The sequence below is a fragment of the Juglans microcarpa x Juglans regia genome, chromosome 2D, assembly GCF_004785595.1.
Source record: "Juglans microcarpa x Juglans regia isolate MS1-56 chromosome 2D, Jm3101_v1.0, whole genome shotgun sequence".
Lineage (NCBI taxonomy): Eukaryota > Viridiplantae > Streptophyta > Magnoliopsida > Fagales > Juglandaceae > Juglans > Juglans microcarpa x Juglans regia.
Window position 1 is genome coordinate 34,766,027 of NC_054596.1, and position 15,204 is coordinate 34,781,230.

General features: G+C 34.4%; 1 protein-coding gene across 1 annotated transcript; it reads left to right on the forward strand.

Annotated features, from left to right (window-relative positions):
• The first annotated feature begins 11,880 nt into the window (after window positions 1-11,880).
• On the forward strand, window positions 11,881-13,144 carry LOC121251219. Its single transcript, XM_041150584.1, has one exon. The coding sequence runs from the start codon at window positions 12,384-12,386 to the stop codon at window positions 12,939-12,941; it is 558 nt and encodes a 185-aa protein (XP_041006518.1). The 5' UTR covers window positions 11,881-12,383; the 3' UTR covers window positions 12,942-13,144.
• Window positions 13,145-15,204: the final 2,060 nt, after the last annotated feature.

The following is a 15,204-nucleotide window of genomic DNA, read 5'->3' on the forward strand; positions in this document are numbered from 1 at the left end:
TGGTAATCCAGTGGTGGAAAAAAGAATGGAAAGTTGGCAACTGCTTAGAAGGTTAAAACCTGAGGGAGGAGCAGCTTGGTTATGTTGTGGGGATTTCAATGAGTTGCTTACTAATGATGAGCAATATGGTGCAGCAAATAGACCTTTCTCTCAAATGGAAAAATTTAGAGAGGCTCTTGATGCTTGTGATCTGTGTGATTTAGGGTATGAAGGTTCTCAATTTACTTGGAGCAACAAAAGGGAAGGGGCTGGTTTTATTAAAGAGCGGTTGCATCGTGCTTTTGGTAATTATTCTTAGCATTTGTTATTTCATCACACAAGGGTGAGAGTGCTTCCAGTTTTACAATCAGACCATTCTGCTCTTCTTATTTCCTGTGAGACTGATGATGGTTTTAATAAAAGTATTTCGTTATGAGGCTAGTTGGTCAAAGCATCAAGAATGCAAGGATATTATTCAGAAGGCTTGGAGGGTTAATATGAGAATGGATAACACTTTGCTCAGTTTAAAGGAAGTTTTATCAAGTTGCAGGTCCAAGCTAACCGCCTGGTCTAAAATAAAGGGAGGGGAGAAGAAGAGAATCCTAAATGCTAAGAAAGGTATGTTACAAGAGCTCCAAAGGATTAACAAGGGTGATTTTAATGCTGTTATTAATAACCTGCAGGCTGAAGTGGATACTTTGACGGAGGAAGAGGAAACTAAATGGAGACAATGATCTAAGCAGTTATGGTTAAAATAAGGAGACAAAATTCAAAATACTTTCATAGGTGTGCCACACAAAGGAGACAATCGAATGAGTTAAAGGAAATTAAGAATGAAGGTGGTGAGAAAGCTAGAAATCAGAAGGAAATAAACCAATTGTTCCAAGAATATTACCAGTCTTTGTTTAAGACATCCAATCCTCGAGACATTGATGTAGCTTTGTGTGACATTGAACCATTAGTTACACCTGAGATGAATAGGCAGCTTGGGAAGGAGTGCAGTTTTGAATAAGTGAAGCAGGCTATTTTTGAGATGGACCCTTTGAGTTCACCAGGCCCTGATGGTTTCTCAGCAGGGTTCTATCAAGACAATTGGTTTGTTGTGGGGTCTGAGGTATTCCTGGCAGTTAAAGATTTCTTATCCTCTAGAAAAGGTTTGAGTGGCGTTAATGAGACTTTCATAACTCTGATTCCAAAGAAGAATAAACCAAGATTTGTAACTGAGTTCAGACCTATAAGCTTATGTAATGTTCTCTATAAAATTGTTTCCAAAGTCTTGGCTAACAGGCTAAAACAATTTCTTCCTTCTCTGATTTCTCATTCACAGAGTGCTTTTGTCCCAGGTCATTTAATCTCAGATAATATCATTGTTGCCTATGAAGCCATGCATTCTATGCAACATAGGATGAGGGGTAAAAAGGAAGGGTATATGGCTCTCAAATTGGATATGAGCAAGACATACGATAGGATTGAATGGAATTTTTTGGCTGCTGTTTTAAAGAAAATGGGTTTTGGTGAGGAATGGTCTGGTCTGATTATGAAGTATGTAGAAACAGTGAGCTACTCTCTGCTGATTAATCGAACTCCATAGCAGTGTTTTCATCCTTCAAGAGGGTTAAGACAAGGGAATCCTCTATCCCCTTATCTTTTCATTCTTTGCTCAGAGGTGCTTGGCAAGTTGCTGGATAAAGCTGAGGAGAAGGGACTCATTTCTGGGTTTCTTTTGCTCGTGGTTTATTATCTATTAACCATCTTTTTTTTTTTTTTTTTTTTTTGCAGACGATAGTTTGCTTTTTTGCAAAACAAATGCACTGGAGTGGAGCAAATTGTATAGCCTTCTGAGTTGTAATGAACATGCCTCAGGTTAGAGGTTGAATCTGGAGAGAACAGCTATTTACTTTAGTAAGAACACATCTCAAGCTGCTAAAGATGCTATTCTTTCAGGAGTAAGGCTGAGGGAGGCAAGATCTTATGAGAAATATCTAGGACTCCCTTCATATGTGGGCAGACACAAAGTGGCAGCTTTCAGACCCATTTTGGAGTCTATTAGAAATAGAATGAACAATTGGAAGGTTAATTTTCTCTCAAAGGCTGGCAAGGAGGTGATGTTGAAGTCCATTGTTCAGGCTATTCCAACCTATTGCATGAGTATTTTCAAACTTCCTAAGGCAGTATTAACTGCTATCAATAAGCTCATGAAAAGATTTTGGTGGGGGAGTAGAGATGAAAGGATTAAAACTCAATGGATTTCATGGAAGCAGATGGGAAGACCAAAAGGGGAATGAGGTTTGGGGTATAGAGACTTTGCGGAGTTTAATATGGCCATTCTTGCAAAACAAGGGTGGAGAATTATCCAACATCCGTCATCATTAGCTGCTCGAGTCCTTAAGGCCAAATACTTTTATAGATCAGATTTTTTACATGCCAAGGTTGGAAGTAATGCCTCCTTTTTGTGGAGGAGTTTTATGGAGGCAAAACCAGTTCTGCAAGAGGGTCTTTTCTAGAGAGTTGGCAATGGGGAATCAGTTAACATATGGTCAGACAAGTGGCTTTCTCGTCCATCTACTTACATAGTTCAATCTCCTCATCTTGAGTCTGCTGCTGGAAGAAGAGTTTCTTATCTCATTGACAAGCAAGCTAGAGTATGGGACATGAATATTTTGAGAGAGTTGTTTGTAGAAGAGGAAGTGAACCTGATATATAGGATCCCAATCAGTGTGAGTGATGTTCAAGATAAGCTTATATGGAGATGCACTTCTGATGGCAGATTCACAGTTTGAAGTGCATATCACTTAGCAGGGGATATGGCAGCAGATCAGAAATGGCAATCATCTTATAGTATGAAGAAGGGTGAAGTCTGGAAGACATATGGAAGTTAATGGTGCCAAATGCAACATGCATGTTATTGTGGAGAGCTTGCCATGAGTCTTTACCAACAAACCAGAACCTGGTTAAAAGGAGAATTAGTGAGAATGCTATGTGTCCCATCTGTCAACTTGAACTAGAATCTGCAACTCATGCTCTTTGGTCATACAGTTTTGCTCAAGATGTGTGGGTGACTAGTTTGAAGAGTTTGCAGGAAATCAAAGTTGAGGAAATCCAGTTCAAGGTTTTGGTAAGGGACTTATTTTCAATCTTGAGTGTCTATGATATGGCAGTTTTTGCAGAAACCAATTATCAGATATGGAAAAGAATGAACAATTTTGTGTTTGAAGGCAAATTCACAGATCCAAACTTAATTGTTCAAATTGCTTTGCAAAAAGTTAGTGATTTCCAAGTTGCCAACCAGAAGCAATTAGCAGATGGGGTGACAGTTTACCAAGCTTCTTAGTGGACTGTTCCTCCTCCACAGGTGTTTAAGGCCAGCTGGGATGCCTCAGTAGATCGTGTAAACTGCAGAATAGGAGTTGGGGTGATCATCAGAGATTGGCATGGTCAGGTGGTTGCTACCCTCAGATCTCAAATGGCTCTTTTTCTAGATCCAACGTTGGCTGAAGCAGTAGGTGCTCTTAATGCAGTAACTTTATGTCAACAGCTGCATTTGTCAAGGATTATACTTGAAGGAGATGCCAAGATAGTAGTTGATGAGATCAATAGTGAATCAGGGAAATGGACTTCAGTAAGTATGATCATTCAAGACATTAGAAACAAGCTTTGCCTAATGCAACAATGGTCGGTTAAGCATGTCTCAAGGAATCTCAATAAGGTGGCTCATTTATTAGCTAAGGATGCACTTAAACTCTCTGAGGAGAGCATTGTAATGGAGGGAATTCCTCCTTGTATCCAAGCTGTACTCATTTAAGATGAATAAGATTTGATATTCTTCTTTTCAAAAAACGAAAGTCATTATACAAGCCCATGTCCTCGAGGGTTAAAAAAATGGGTAGTGATAGGATTACAATTATATTACTACTCATCTATTACTCAAGTATATTTCAAATTTTTTAATTTTTTTTTTCATTTTTTTAAGTATTCTTTTAACATCCTTAATTACTAAGAAAAAATTAAAAAAATATATAATTTTACTAATACACACTTCCTTAATCATTAAGTGAAATTAAAAATTAAAAATTAAAAAAAATTAAATACAAAAAGAATAGTAGATGAGTAATAATAGGATAGTAACTCTATCATTATTTAAAAAAAAAATAAGTTAGGATAGCACGTGTGAAGTGGACCCTCCCTATATATGGAAGCAAAATTCATGGTTCATAATTAAGTCCACCCTTGTCCTTCACAGCCCAAGTAATCCACGGACTACCAATTCCCTCAGATTCTCACTATACATATGCTTACCGAGTAATTATTAAATAAGATCATTACATAAACAAAAAAATTTTGTGCAGCAATCTTTACGTATTTTTTGTATTCGATTATATCATTTTTTTTTAATATAAAATAATTATTTTAACTAATCATATCAATAAAATGATAAAAAAAAAATTGTACATAACAGAACTCTTACACAAAAATGAGTACTTCCAAATCTACTATTAATACAAGAAGATGCTTGTGTGCTGAAATTCAATCCCCAATTTGACCTCACATTTGTATTAAAATTATTGGGCCATCCACTACTATTAACCACACGATTTTAGCATGCCATTTTTTGCCCTTAAAATCAACGGTTCATAATTGTTCGACTTTTTGAACAGCTCAATCGCGTCAGACAAGAAGCTTTTTGATACTTTGGAGCTTGTGTTTTGAGTTTCTATCCCCATTTTGTCCCCGCATCCGCGTTGGAATTATGGGGCCAGCACTACTATTAACCACACGATTTTATCATTTTCTGTATTTTTACCCTTAAAATCAACTGTATACAGTTGTTCTACTTTTTTAACAATACGGCCACCGTTGGAGCTACCGTTAGTCATAGATTTTTTTTTTTTTTTTTAACTTTTGTTTCACATATATTTTTTAATACTTTCCAATATTTTTTAAAATAATAAAAAAATTATAATATTACTAAAAAAAATTTTCATAATCATTAAGTAAAAAAATAAAAATAAAAAATCCCAATGAGAAGTGCAATATTTTCTTTTGAGCAATTCAAGCACATCAGATTGGCAACTTTTTGGTACTTTTTTAAGAATATAATCCGCGTTAGACAAGCAACTTTTTGAACTGTCCAGTTCGGCTAGCAAATCTGATGTCGTATCTTCAAGTCATCCCGATTTCAGATTTTTCAACTTTTCCAACCACTTCTATCGAGCCAAGTCTTTTCACTTGTCCAAGGGATGGCATCAGGCATGGCCTCAACATTATGTGGCATTGTTGTTTCTATTAAAAAGAGAGGAAAAAATAAACGACACCATTTGCCATTTTCAAACCAATGTAGAGATTTGGACAAAAGCAATCTAATTTTCTCAAACTCCTGTTCTCTACCTTGCTTGTTTACAAAGTTGCCGTGACGACCATCACTAATCCACCATGCAAAGCCACCCTCCCATGGCGCTAGCAACCTTAAGGACCTATGCAGAAGATCTCTTTGTGTAGCTCACCCAGAGACAAGAAATTTCCATCTATTCGATTCTCGCCTGAAGGTGAGCACTTTGCTTTCCATGATGAGCACGGTGGGGTTAAAATCGCCAAACATTCTTGCTCCCGTGGTTCTTGCTTGGTAGCAAGCACTTTGGACCTCACAATGCTTACCTAGTTTCAAGCAATTTTTCTCTTCCAGATGCTTGCTTGTGTGGGGAGCAATCTTGGTCTTCCTGGTGCTCGCCTCGTCGCCTCCTTGGAGGGGTGAGCACTTTTCTCACCTTGGTGCTCACTCGGGGACGAGCACACTGCCTTTGGTACGAATATGTTGGCTTTCCACGATGGTTTCCTAGGGGCAAGTACTTTTTCTTTTTAGTGCTTACTTGGGGGCGAGCACTTTTGCTCTCACGGTTCTCGCCTAATGGGTGAGCACTTGGCTCTTTGCAATGCTCACGTGATGGGGGACAAGCTTGTTTGCTCACATGGGTGCTCCTTTGCCACTGGTGGGGGGTAGGGTTGAGCGGAAGCGCTTGCCCCTGTAGTGAGCATCATGGAAAGGCAAAGTACTCCCCCAAGGCGAACATCAAAGAGAATAAAAATACTTGCCAAATCGGTGAGCACGACAAGAGAAAACGTGCTCGCCAAGCAATTCCAGTCTCGCGATTTTTGCATTAGTGGTGAGCACTTCGGATCTCACGATACTCACTTAGTTTCAAGCAATTTTGCTCTTCCAGGCGCTCGCCTCTTTGGGGAGCAAATTTGGTCTTCCTAGTACTTGCTTGCTTTGGGAGCAACTTTTGTCTTCTTGGCACTCGCCTCTTAACTCCCCTAGGGGAGAAGCACTTTTCTCTCCCTGGTGCTTGCCCAAGGGCTAGCACTTTGCCTCCCATGGAGCTCGCTTCAACTGCGAGCACTTTGACTCTTCTCAGTGCTTTCCTAGGGACAAGTAGCCCAACTCTCCTAGCTCTCACTTGATGGGCAAGCACTTTGGATCTCAAGATGCTTGCCAAGTTTCAAGCAATTTTGCTCTTCCTACTGCTCGCTTGCATGGGAGCAATTTTCCTCTGCCCTGGTGCTCCCTATGTGGCTAGCACTTTTCTCAATTTGGTGAAAGCACTTCGACTCTCCTTGGTCCTTGCTCCAAGCAAGGAGCACTTAGATGAGCAACATTGCTTGCCCTTTCGAAAGAGCTCCCACGTGAGTAATCGTGCTCGCCACTTGGCACGGGGATAGCGTCAGGAGAGCAAGTGTGCTCGCTGCCAATCGAGCACCCAAGTGAGCAAATGTTCTCATCCACCAAATGAGCATCGAGGCGAGCAAAAATTCTTGCCTTCAGGTGAGCATTGTGGAAAGCATAGTACTCACCACCTTGAATATGGGGAGCCGCTCAAGTGCCTTGCACATGCTATTCTCACTAGTTATCTAATAAGTTTCACTGCTCACCTTCCCTCCCCGTCAATAGTCTCCTGGTTTCATATTTATGCGACATCAAAGTTACTTAAACTCATAGGTCTATTCTAACCAATGTGGCCTACTAATAACAACACTCGTATACTAGCAACCTATAATCATATATATTTCGTATCCTATATGTTAGTGAATCCTTGACAAACTTAAAATGACTTATTTCTCTTTGGAATTTAATGCAAGACTTTGTATTTTACTCTTTTGTACTAATTTCATTATTCATTTTGGATTTATTGGTTTTTATCTTTTAGGAAACATTACTATTTAATTTAGTAGGGTTTACACTCTTTCAAAATCGTACCTATTGTTCCAAAACTTAGAACTAGCACCTATGACTATGGTCAAGTTTCAAAAGTGGACTTAACCTAAAATATTCTGTATTCTGATAAAGAGAAATTATTTGTATAAATCTCGAATAGAAAAATCTCATACAAGTTCTTATAAAATAGTGGACACAACTTAAAAAATATATATAAAAAAATTATTTTTTATTAGTGTGACTTACATTTTACAAATAATTTGTATGAGATTTGTTTATTTTATGTTTATATCATTACTTTTACAGAAAGCACTAACGTGACAATTAATTGCTACTTTAGGACCAATTCGAATATGACACGTCATATTGTGTATGAGAAAACTTTTCTGCAGGTGACACCGGCAAACCTCATTTATCGGAAGCCAATCAAAACTTGTCACATGTGCGGTATACGAAAGAACTGAGAAAGCGTATTACACCGAAACCCCTCCCTCCCTCCCTCTGAAGCCAATAGACTCTCGATCCCTCTCTCTTGCTCTTTGCTCTCTCACTCTCGATGCCCCTCTCTCTATGCTCCCTCACTTCTTGATTCTTGAAGCTTTATTTGAGAATCAACAGCCAAATTTAGAAATCCATCAATTTCAGACAGATAAATAGAAGAAAAAAAAAAGAAAAAAAGAGAAAAAAGATTTATTAATTTTTGCATTGTGTCGAGGGGATCGGACTCCCTGTCGAAATCGATTCAGATCAACAAATCATGGAGGGGGTGGGGACCCGACTAGATTATGTACAAAAGAACACGCTCGATTTACTTCTTACTGGTTTTTGCTATATCCAAATTGTAAGGAATAGTCAACTTCTCCCAATCTGGAATGTTCTTCTCGTCTCCGTGATTATTCAAGCATCCACAACTACATGTACAATTCATGAGAAGTTGTCGTGAACTAGCAATAAATTATACATAAGCTTCGATATGTCTCATATAGTCTTTGGTATATGAAGGAGATTCAAAATCGCTAGGCGGAGAGAGAGAGAGAGAGAGAGAGACGAAGGAGAGGGGTTTTCGGTGTGGTCTGGAGCTCGAACGGGAAGGGATTTTTCACGATCCCTTCCCGAAAAATCCACGGGAAGGGATTTAGGGCGTATATAATTAAAAGAAAACCGCTGTTGGCACTAATGATGAAAAGTTACTAAAATAAGTAAAATACGAAAAAGGTTAAAAAAAAAAGTAAATAAATCGGTAAGATTTAGAAAATTAACAAAATAAAAAATAAAAACACATGAAAACCTAGAAAACATGAAATTCTATACAAAAAAGGAACAAGATTAAAAAAGTTTATTAACTAGATTTCAAAAAATACTTTAAAACTTAAGTGTATGCTTGTGAATGAGATGAGATGAGAATTTTGTGAATAATAATAAAATGATTTGTGAATAGTAGTGAGATAGTTTGAGTTAAGTATTTTTTAATTTTTTGAAAAGGAGAGAGAAAAAGTTGAATAAAAAATACTATATAAAGTTAAAATATTATTATAATATAATTTTTAATATTGTTTTTATTTTGAGATTTGAAAAATTGAATTTATTTTTTTATTTTTTATTTGAAAATTTGGGAAAGTTTTAATGATTAGTTTAAAGAAATTGTAATGATTAATTTGAAATTGTTTAAATTTGAATGATATTTGGGAAGAAAATGAAATGAGATGAGATGGAAACTTTTTCTAAATATCCCTTAAAACTCAATAAATTAAAAAAAAATAATTATGAAGGTTATAATGAAAGTCCAAAAAATAAAGGATGGCCACATCAAATAGCCCAAGTGGTGGTTGGTTGAGCCCGACGGCATCCACAAAGGGGATGACAGTCCTCACAGTGGCTTCAAAGCCACCCACGAGATGGTCCAACCATCCCACACATGAGCACAACCCAATCTAGGCTGCACAACCAAGTGGCGGCATTGGCCACCCCTTTGGGCGACCCTTGGTCTCATGGCTGGTCACCCTCTATTTTTTAGTTTTTTTTTTTTTTTTTTTTATATGTTATTGAATTTTATCTTAATTAATTATGAAATGATTTAATACGTTTTAAAAGTGTTTAATAATTATTTTCTAACAATTTTTATATGGTTTCTTCATTGTATGGATTTTAGAAATTTTCAGTTTTATTTTTTAAATTTTAATTTATACATTTTATAAATTATTTATTTACATAAAGTTTTCAGAGTTTTTATTTGCTTTATTTTTTATTTTGTTTATTTTCTAAGATTTATTGATTTATTTTATTTGAATTTATTTTTCTATTGTAATGTTTTTTTAAATATAACTTTTTATTGTTCAGGATCTCATGTTATTTTTTGGACAAGCTCAGGACCTCAAGTTGGCGGGCATTCTGTGATTTTTTTAAAGAGAAATAATTTATACAAGTCTCAAACAGATAAATTTCATATAAACCTTGGTAAAAAAAAAGACCTCACCTTAAAAAAGTGTAAAAAAAGGTTATTTTTTATTAGTGAAATCCAATTTCTTACAAAGAACTTGTATTTGACGTGTCTATTTAAAATTTGTACCTAATATTACTCTTTGTTCAATACTACTCTATGTAATGTGACACGCTTAAACTGTAGCGTCAACATTTCTATTAAGAGATTTATGGCAAGTTTGGCAAGTGGGATGAGACAAAAATTATAATCCCATCTTATCATTACAATTTTTTCAAATTCTCACATAAAATATAATAAATAATTCAATTTTTTCAAATCACAAAATAATAATAATATTAAAAAATAATATTTTAACATTTCATTTAAAACTAAAAATTCTCATTTCACTATCCGAAATGACTATTTTGAAATTTGACCACAAGTGTTATGGTCAAATTTTGAAACTAGAGATGGCAATTTTCTTTTAAAAAAAATACAAACCTCTCTAATTTGAATAGTAATTTTATATTTTAAAAATAAATTTCATATAAAAAATCATCTATGTTTCATTTAAAATAAATAATTTTTCTGGTATAAAATATAGGATTTTGATTATTTCACTTAAAATGAATAATAATATTCATTCAATATAAAATATAAATATTTTGACAATTTTCCGTTATCAATCCTTTTACCTTTGAAAACACAACATTTAAACTTTATTTAAAAATAAATAAATAATACTAGATACATTTTAGGTGTTACATGCTAGGGTAATTGAAATTCCCAGGAAAGAAATGGGCTTGAGAAACTGTAGGGGTGCTACCCGCTCCTTACGGGGCAGGGCATTCCTTCCCCGCACCCCGCTCTCGGGATGCGGGGACGGGGTGGATTGGGAATCCGCCCCGCCTCTTTCCACTTAACAAAAAACTACATTTATTTGATTTAAAAGTTATTTATAAGTACAAAAATAATTAAAAATACATTTTTAGATCCAAATTATAAATTTAAATTTTGTAAATATGACTATAATTTAAAAATTATTTAATTTTTAAATTTGCTAGTGCATATTTTGTGTAAATTGTAGTGTATTAATTTTTAAATTACATAGTTTTTAAATTTACCATTGTATATTTTGTGAACAAGTCTAACAAATTGTAATATATATTTATATATACATAATTTGTAAAATATAAATATATATTTATATTTATATATGTGTATATTATATATATATATATATAAATGGGGCCGGAGCGGGTTTGGGCCCTCTCCGCCACCTGCTCCCGCTAGGGGCGCTAGATGTGTGGCAGGGAGACTTGCTCCCGCATGGGCGGAGTGGGATTACCCACCCCGCCATGCAGGGGCATAGCGGAAGAGGGGCGGGAGCAAGGTCCTGCTGTCCACCTCTACAAGAAAGTAGATTTTTTTGAGCGAGTTCTAGATGTTTTTCATTTTTTTAAAAGAAGACTAAACAACTAATATTTTTAAAGAAAATTTTATATTCATCACTTTCATCGTACTCTTATGTCACTAGAATGAGGCAAATATTATCTATCAACTTTTAATTTTATTTTAAGAAAAATAAGTATGATCTAAGAAATATAAAGAATATGGCACTTTACATAATATGGTGAAACTATAATAAAAGTCTATTTCGTAATATTATTATTTTTTTAGTGGCTCTATAGCCACTGCTGTTGTTAGTTATATTATTATTTTTTTTCTTATATATATTTTTAATACTTTTAAATATTTAAAAAAATAAAAAAAAATCATAATATTATTAAATAATGGATAGTGATAGGGTTACTATTCTATTACTACCCATCTGCTATCTAAATGCATTTCAATTTTTTTTATTTTTTTATTCTTTTATTTTAAGTATTTTTTTAATATCATTAATCACTAAAAAAGATTAAAAAAATATATAATTTTACTAATACTCACTTTATTAATTATTAAGTAAAATAAAAAATTAAAAAAAATCAAATATAAAAAGAATAGTAAATAGATAATAATAGAGTAGTAACCCTATTATTATTCTTAAATAATACTCCTTTAATTATTATATAAAAAATTACAGCTATAATTTCAAAGAGTAAGAATGAGTGATAAGAATAATATTTTTTAATTAAAAATAACCTGTAAAGTGAGTAAATTTGAAATATATATATATATAAATAACTTTTTAATTATGACCATACCTTTATTTATTATTAATTTTTAAGAGAAATAGAAATAGCTAAGCTTGGACACATTGTGTCTGGGTCAAGACTCAAAATAATAATATTGGGCAGTCAGGGGCATAAAAGGAAATCGATCCCATCCAAATCCAACACCATTCTCGAGGTTTCGCTTTTTTATCCCAAAACGGACGTACACGACCTTCCACGTCATCCACCTTTCCCAATATTGCCACCACACTGACACGGCAGCTTTAATACTTCGCAAATTCCCGCCCTTTTCTCCACACTGCACCACGACCCAACAGTACTTACTGCCACGTTACTATCCGAAATCTACTTTCCACGTGGCACCATCACATAACATTACACACTGATCGGGCGGGCTTGTGTTCAACAGATCAGGATTTTGCCTTCAACTAGAGTCTAGGACCCCACTAAAAAACGCCAGATCCTTCTTCGCCACGCGCCTGTGGAAAACCGTACCTCTCCCAGAAAATATTTATATACTCGCAATGACTTGCTTCTTTGGCAGTCGGCACCTTTTGGCAGCCTCTGCTTCTCTATAAGGCGTACTCTCACTGCAAGAGAAATGGAGGACACGTCAAAACGGCACCGCTACGACACGGCGGCCTCAGAGAACACGGTCGGTGTGAGCGACGACCTTTTGGCTTGGCTGTCCGTGGACGAGGACGCAGTTTCGCAGCTAATGGAGCTCTTGGAGGACGACGCGGAGAAGGGCTCGGTAAGTTCTGCCACCACCGCAGGCTCCGTGAAGGCGGCAAAGGTGAGGTTTATTGAATACCCGTACTCGTTGCCGTTGATTTTCCAGCCTTCGACGTCGTACGTCACCATAAACGGAAACGAGGAGAGCTGCGGGTCGTCGTTCTCGGAGTCGGACTCATCAGTGATGGCTAGCGTGGATATGAGGGGGATGCTAAGCATTGGGAAGCGGCTAGCTCTGTTAGGAGCGGAGGCGTTTGCGTTGGGCGAATGGAGCGTGGGGGAAGGGGCGAGGGAGGCAAGCGAAGAAGAGGCGCGTGGGTGGTCGGTTGTTTCCGGGGAAGGAGAAGCAATGGACGGCTGTGATGTGTTTGAATGGGATGATAAAATGCTAGAGAGGTTTCTGGGTGAAGATTTAGAGCAGTGAATAGTGGGGGTTTGTAATTTCTTTTACGTCTTAAAAAAGAACTGTGAAATGTGAATAGAATATACGGAGAAAAGAAGGAAGAGAAGGCAAAATTGTGGGGGGTCCTGTGCTGTAAACCCACTGTTTCCTTTAGTTTTGTAAACTTACCCAGAAAGTTGAACAGGAATGAACGAGAGAATAGTAGGAAAACACTTTATTTTCAATTTTTTTAGCATCTCTTTCTTTTTATTTTGGCAACGATAAAAGAAAAAGGAAAAAATAGAGCTAAGAAATTAATTCACGAACATTTGTTTTTCTTTTATTTTATCCTTTAAAGATCTAAACTCACGGACGCGTTTTCATTTAATGGAAAAAGGGATATTTCACTTTGGATTTTAGAAGGTGAAGAACAGTAGGTAATTAAAAGCATGCGATAGGAATGGAGAGGGTACACCTACCTACCCTATAGAGAGGTACATTTAAGTTGGTTGCTCGTCGTGTTTCTCGTGGGAAGCCTCGATTCTCTAACTTGCTAACGCTTTAAAAATAAAAAAAAAATTAAAAAAAAAAGCCTCATTTTTTTTTTTTCAATTACCTATGTAATAAGAGCCAGTATTAATTAGACCCTATAAATTATAGGTTTTGAAGTAGAAACTTTGAACGCAATCTCCCTATTCCAACTGCTACAGTAGAAATTGGACCAAAATGCCCCAACTACTTCTTTAAATAGCTTAATTAAAAAGGTAAAACTGAGGGTAATATGGTCTGCTAGAAAAAATTTAAATTATTTACTCTTGGTTACCATATCTTTAAAGCAATTTTAAATATATTACATTTATTTAGAAATAATATAAAAATGTATATTTTTAGATACAAATAACAAAAACTGTTATTTATTTATTTTTAAATTAAGACTATATCCTTGATAATAGAAATCAAATCTTAAATGCAAATAATAAGAAAAATAGTCTAATACGATTTTTAGTATGTCTAATAATAATAATAATAAAAGGCCAAATTGTGGGTAGGGCCGAACAAAAATTTGAAAATAAGAATCTGAAACTGACTCCAACTCCGAATCCGACTCTGATATTATACATATGTTATAAAAATATATATATTTTTCTATACATTCATCATATATATTTTATATAACTATAACTTATAAAATTAGTTAAATTTAATAATAGTATGAGCTAATTATTATAAACATACTTATACTATAATATAAAAAGATTAAATTGGCTAACAATAGTTTAGGATATGTAAACATCATACTAGTACTACCATGAAACACTAATATATATTAACATGTTATATTAATGTATAAACACTAATGCATAATAACATGTATACTAAATTTTATCATGCTTCTGTAAACCAAAGAAGCAAGAAGAATACAATAAAAATGGTAGTTGATGCTAAGGGGAAGGTTTTGACTAGGGGTGTAAAAACTAATTGGAAAACTGGACTGGACCGGTCCGAACTTGTGGGTCCAGTCTGGGATTGGTTCCCTTAATTCTAAAATTGGTCGGTACCAGTCTGGTTTCGATTCTATACTTTTTAGGACCAGTTCACTATATTATATCTTTTTAATTAATTTTTTAATAGTATATATAATATTTTTATATTATATAAAATTTATATATATAATATATATAATAATATAAATTATAATTATATATAAAATAATGTTATTATAATTTATAATATAAAATTTTAATCTTAAACATGAAAATTTATTTGATCATATGCTTTAAACATAAAATATAAATATTAATAACATTTTATGTCCTAATAAATTCTCTAATCTCAACATATTCCTTTTGATAAATACATAATACATTAGTAATACTAATATACATTAGTATATTAACTACATTTCGCTTTAATTAATTAGTATACATTAGTATATTAATTACATTTTATACCCTAATATTAATACTATTAGTATTAATAATTCACTTTAAATCTATATATAAAAAACTATATAAATCATTATAGTATTAGTAGTTATACTAATACCATATAACTATATGATACTATAGTGATGTAGTAATACTAATATTATTAGTAATTTAGTATTAGTATAACTATCAGTGATATAGTTATATTGATAGTTATATTGATACTATTATATAGTTATACTAAATTAAAATCACTATAAGTCTATAACAAATGCTAATATATAGTTATACTAATCAGTAATTACTATAACTTTAACCAATATTTATACTAATACTAATATAGTTATACTAAATCACTATAACTAATACTAATATAT

Coding starts and splice junctions, on each gene's coding strand:
- LOC121251219 (XM_041150584.1), top strand. CDS start 12,384: ATGGAGGACACGTCAAAACGGCACCGCTACGACACGGCGGCCTCAGAG.